We start from the raw sequence: 6,000 nt of genomic DNA on the forward strand, positions 1-6,000 counted from the left end.
TACCATAAACTTCAATATGCAGGTTGAAATATTTGCTGCTGTGTTTCGCCACTATTATGATTATTTTTTTTAATTGACAAACCAGCTCTAGCCACATTATAAAAAATACTCTGGGCTGCACATGAAGGAGGCTATCAATATTATCTAAGGCAGAGCTCCACGCTGCAGCAATTTGAGACTAGGCGTTCAATAGGAGGAAGTTAAGATCAACTCCAAGCAAAAATAATCCGTTTGATGAACTTACTATTTGCATACGGATAAACAAAATGACTAAAATCAGTCTAACCTGGTGACGGGCTGTACCCTGGTTTTCTTGGATTTTCACTTGGAAATTTCATTTTGTAGGTCCAGGATTCTGACGCTTTAATGGGCAAAATGTATATTTCCTCAATCTCTCGGCGCCCGTGTAGTCTTCTGCGTTGCCTTCAACCGAGAGAGGATGGAGAAGGGGAGCGAGTAAAAACACATCGTCCACGGCCAGTGTTGTGACTGAGAGACTTGTTAGATGCGGCTCCTCTTTCTGTTCTTCGCCAATACCGTGCACACCCACTGCATGAGCATCGGGGTAGTCGGTAGTAGATAAACAACGTGTATGCACTTGGGGAGACGGCCCTCCGCCAAGGGACGTGCGCTCACATTTTTGCTGCACAGCATCCTGAGTTCGCAGCGTACATATTGTACTGAGCAACACTGTACTGAAGTGTAGCAGCGGCAGCACATCGAGTGAATGCGCAATACCATTATATGCCTAAAACACCCATTCCTTGAGGGGAGGAGAGCGAGGGGGGTAAAGTTGGTTTGTTGTTCGAAATTCGCTTGACATTCGGTTTCATTTATGCTTTTAATCGAAGACCACGGCAGTGTCCGCGTAATTAAAGAGTGCAGTTTGTAGCATAATCATCATTCTTTTATATAATATAGGATTACTGTCAACTATCCTCAAGATTTCAAGTTTTACGAGAAAACAGCGAGAGAAAACAGCGAGTCTGTAAAATCATCCGACCGTCATTCACCGTGGTTTTTATTAGTGACCATCAGAAAAATACACGTTTCAATATGAATTTCGTCATGAAAAACATTCACTAAAATGACTTTATACCATTCTTTTTGCTGTAGTAGATCATACTTGCAATGCCCTAACTACTAAAGGTGAGGTTAATGTGAAATACACTTTATATGGACATAGTATGTATTTCATAACTATTACACGTGTCAGTATGTATTTAGTCATTAAAAATATTCACCAAAAATCAATAAAATGATTTTATACCATTGTGGCGAGGCGAAGAAACCACACGTTGCTGTGCTAGTGGAGATCTTTACTCTTCGCATGCCATCACAAAACTGATACAACAAATTCCAAAACAGCAAAGACAAAGCCAACAGGTTCAAAGCATCAAAGGATCATAGCATCATGCCTACTGGGTGAGAGACATGGTCCTAGTGTCCGCCACACAGCTCCCCCCCGAACACCCAGAAAGGCATAACGGAAAACCCCACAGGGTATTCACCAGTCTGGCACCCTGAGTCTCAGTCTGGTCCTGGGCGGTGTATGTGACACCAGGGCCCCAGGTGCGACAGGAGTAAGGGTGAGACGCTCAGCGTGAAAACCATGAGGTAGCGTTGGCAAAGGGATGTTCTGAAGTGCGCCGGAGTGGCAGTGCTGACCTGCATGCTGGCAGGCACAGTGGCTTCCGAGGGACGGCCGGTCGCGGCTGCGTCCCAGTCTGTGCCTGGGCATGAACCTGCTGTGGCACCAACACCAGCTGACCCGTTCCGATGTATACTCGGACCATAACTGCGGGCATGGTGAATCGGAGGGGCGGCTGAATGATGGTGGCTGGAGGCCTACTGCTGAGGCCGGACGGACATCGGTAGTAGATGAGGCCGCCCGGCTGGAAGATTCCGGTCGACGGCCAGGGACTCCGAAACTGGACTGCACAGCCGTTCTCACCAGCGCCCGTACCAGCCTGTTGCTGGCTGGCTCGATCCCTGGTGCGCCAAGGGACTGGGCGACGGGTGAGAGGACCCTTGTCGGGGTGTTGGCTGGCTGACGTGGTACCAGCTTGCTGCATTACCTGACGTATAGTAGGCTGGCGGAGGGATGCCACGAAGTGGGACGTCTACGGTGATTCCTTGCTGAAACATTCTGACGTCCGGGGTCACCCACGTGGCGAAACTACATCTCCAACAGCCTGACGAAACTTTCTAACGTCTGGGATAATAATATGGCAAGATGACCCATCCGGGGTCACCCATTCTAACGTCCGGGGTCACCAATGTGGCGAGGCGAAGAAACCACACGTTGCTGTGCTAGTGGAGATCTTTACTCTTCGCATGCCATCACAAAACTGATACAACAAATTCCAAAACAGCAAAGACAAAGCCAACAGGTTCAAAGCATCAAAGGATCATAGCATCATGCCTACTGGGTGAGAGACATGGTCCTAGTGTCCGCCACACCATTCTTTTTGCAGTAGTAGAATATTTTCAGGAATTAAATGCCTAGTGTGTCTAAATAAAGTGTTTTTTTTTTTTCACAATACCCTCACTTGTAGTTAGGTGTCACGACGGGGCATGGTGGGTTGAATGCGGGTGTGCGGGAGGATGGACCGGGGGTGCGAGGAGTAAGGAAGCCAGGAGGGGATGTGCTCAAAAATACCGTTTTAATGAACAAAAGATGGCAGGAACAAAAACAGACAAAAACTGGGCAAAGTACAAAACGAACGATAGAACACGAAACGCGAGCGTCCGGAGGGCGTCCGGGATGCCAAACGAGGCAGGCCCGGTGGTGAGAGTCAGGCGAGCGTCCGGGATGCCAGACGATGCAGGCCCGGCGGCGAGCGTCCGGAGGACGTCCGGGATGCCAGACGAGGCGGACCCGGCGGCGAGAGTCAGGCGGGCGTCCGGGACGCCAGACGACGCGGACCCGGTGGTGAGAGTCAGGCGGGCTTCCGGAACGCCAGACCCGGCGGGCAGAAACTCAGGAGGCGCCAAAGGGCGGAAACCCAGGAGGCAGAGGCGTCGGCTGGGTGCCGACGGGCGAAGACTTGGGAGGCGTCGGCTGGGTGCCGACAGGCAGAGACCCAGGAGGAGACCCGGGAGGCGTTGGCTGGGCACTGCCGTGGCTGGCGGCTCAGGAGGCTGCAGTGGTACTGTGGAGGTTTGCTGCGGAGGCTGGTGGCGAAGCTCTGCCGTCCCTGGCTACTGGGGACGGGCCGGAGAATTTAATAACGGCAAGGGAGTGACCTGAAGCAGTGGAGACTGCAGAGGATTGACGGTCCGCTTGAGAGGCGGAAGCGGTGTTATGGTCGGCAGCTCGAAGGGCAATCGTGGCATGTCTCGGGACCGTGAGAGCGGCGTACCATGAGACTCGGGAGACGCCGGCCGCGGCTTGACGTGAGGCTCGGGTGACGGCGGCTGCAGCGGCTCGACGACGGGCTTGGGAGACGGCGTCTCGATGAGGGATTCTGGAGACGGCGGCTGCAGCGGCTCGACGAGAGACTCGGGAGACGGCGGCTGCAGTGGCTCAAAGGGCACCAGTAAGCGCGGGGGGAGAAACTGGGACAGTAGGTGCTGCACTTGGACGGTGGACTGAGGAGACGTGCGCCAGGTGCAGACCAGGGCCACGGGGGCGGTGCCCTTTTGCTAGGTGCACCGCAGTCCGGCACAGGGGTGCAGGGTCCGGGGCCCCCAACTGCGGGGGCTCAGTGTCCGGGGTCACCATCGCCTGAACCGCAGGGTCCGGTAGGTCTAGCGGCAGGACAGCAGAGTCCCGGAAGAGCCCCCGCAGTTGGACGTCCCGCGGTGGGGCCGCAGGGTCTGGGACGAGGGCGCTCAGTCGCCGCGGAGCCGGGACGGGGGCGCTCAGTCGCCGTGGAGCCGGGACTGGGGGGCACTGTGGCTGCAGAGCCGGGACGGGGGCGCTCAGTCGCCGCGGAGCCGGGACGGGGGCGCACTGTGGCTGCGGAGCCGGCACAAAGGCACTCAGTCGCCGCGGAGCCAGGACGGGGGCGCACTGTGGCAGCGGAGTCGGCACAGGGGCGCACTGTGGCCGTGGAGCCGGGACCTGGACTTCCAGTTTGTCTGGCTGGGGACCAGGGACAAGGGCGCTAGCCACATTAGCCTGCCGCCGAGAAGATTGAGGGACAATGGGGACACAAGGAAGAGTAACGAATGGAATGGGGAAGGGTGCGCAAGGAGGGTGTGACTCAAGACGAGGTGAAGGACAAACGCAAGGTGACGTGAAAGCGGCTATGGGATGGAGTGACTCAGGATCAGAGAGTGCCGGGACAGGTGCATGATGAGTAGGGGGTGAGGGCCGATGACCTTTACTAGGGTGCCTCCGTCGGCCGCCCCGTGATGGGCAAAAGGCCAAACAGGTGCCCCAGTAAAAGGTCACGGGTTACGGAGGGCTTAAAATCAAGATCTTCTAAATCAGACTCAGAATCGCTATCATAAAAGGAAGGGCAAGGGCTTGGATAAATGAAATCATTGTCAAAGTCGAAATTTTCAAACGAAGAACTCGGGTAAACAAATTCAGAACCGGACTTTGAACAGAGTTTGACGAAGGGGGAACAATCCTATAAATCAGAAACATCAGACTCTTTACTGTAATGAGGGGGGCTAATAGGTGAGGCGGGTTGCTTGGATGGGACGGGAGGACGGGAATAGAGCAGTGTTGGAGAGGGCTCGGACGAGAGAAATAAAGACGAACAATTAAGAGGGCTTATGAGAGGGGAATGGGGTTGGCAGGCAGGCAGTGCGTGGGCGAGTTGTGCGGCGGCGTCTCGTCCGCCGTTGGGAGCTTCCTGCTTGGTCCTGTTTTGGTCAGATTATTCTGTCACGACGGGGCATGGCGGGTTGAATGCGGGTGTGCGGGGGGATGGACCGGGGGTGCGAGGAGCAAGGAAGCCAGGAGGGGATGTGCTCAAGAATACCGTTTTAATGAACAAAAGCTGGCAGGAACAAAAAACAGACAAAAACTGGGCAAAGTACAAAAGGAACGATAGAACGCAAAACTAAACTTACGGGGAAGGGCAATCGATGAACCGGAGTGACTGTGGACGAGGGCGCGAGGACGTGAGGGTGACCATAACAATAATCCGACGACTAACAGTAAAAAGGCTGCAACTTAAATACACGAGGCTACTTACAAGACAACGCGAAACAGCTGGGAGAGACAAGAGGCAGGGGAAGCTGATTGGGTGACACGCAAGGGCAGGAACACACAGGCGACAGGTGGACAAGATCAAACTAATGGACAGAGAGGTGAGGCAGACGCGGGGAAGAAACTATACAAACTAAATGGCTAAAGAAACAACCCAAAATCTCTACAACAAAACCCATAGCAGAACGTAACTCAGGCAGAACGTGACAGTTAGGGTATTACAAGTATGACCTACTACAGCAAAACGAAATGTTAAAAAGTCATTTTATTGATTTTTAGTGAATATTTTCAGTTATTAAATACATACCATGTCCATATATAGTCTTTTTTCACAATAACCTCACCTGTAGTAATTAGGGTATTACATGTATGATCTACTACAGCAAAGAGAAAGAGAAAACGTTTTTAAACTGCTTTAAGGTGAATGTTTTCAGTTTTAAAATGCAAAATATATTCACATAAAGTGTTTTTTCACAATTACCTTACTTGTAATAGTCAGGGCATTACAATTATGATCTACTACAGCAAAACGAATGGTAAAAATTCATTTTATTGATTTTCTGTGAACATTTTTTTCACACTGATACATATAACTTGCAGACCGTCCCAGCCGAATGTCAAGCGAAAATCGAAGCGTGGGTAAGACAAAAGTCATCTAGAGGATAGGACAAATTTTATATATATATATATATATATATATATATATATATATATATATATATATATATATATATATATATATATATATATGTATACATATATATATATATATATATATATATATATATATATATATATATATATATATATATATATATACGCGATGTTTT

At 51.1% G+C, this 6,000-nt stretch overlaps 1 protein-coding gene across 4 annotated transcripts in view; it reads right to left on the minus strand.

Annotated features, from left to right (window-relative positions):
• Positions 1 to 2,450, minus strand: part of kcnk10a (potassium channel, subfamily K, member 10a) — a 50,064-nt gene extending 47,614 nt beyond the window's left edge. For 2 of the 4 annotated variants that reach the window (XM_088403015.1, XM_088403014.1), the window contains exons 1-2: positions 1,271 to 2,450; positions 287 to 423 (exon numbers count right to left, since the gene is read on the minus strand). In XM_088403015.1, coding sequence (XP_088259141.1) covers positions 287 to 423; positions 1,271 to 1,332 — 199 coding nt within the window. In that variant the 5' untranslated portion in view covers positions 1,333 to 2,450. The remainder of the gene's footprint in view (positions 1 to 286; positions 424 to 1,270) is intronic. The other 2 variants (XM_088403017.1, XM_088403016.1) reach the window with 2 other exon arrangements.
• Between the last annotated feature and the right edge of the window lie 3,550 nt (positions 2,451 to 6,000).

Source organism: Hippichthys cyanospilos, chromosome 20 (genome assembly GCF_059441005.1).
Source record: "Hippichthys cyanospilos isolate Australia breed blue-spotted pipefish chromosome 20, RoL_Hcya_1.0, whole genome shotgun sequence".
Lineage (NCBI taxonomy): Eukaryota > Metazoa > Chordata > Actinopteri > Syngnathiformes > Syngnathidae > Hippichthys > Hippichthys cyanospilos.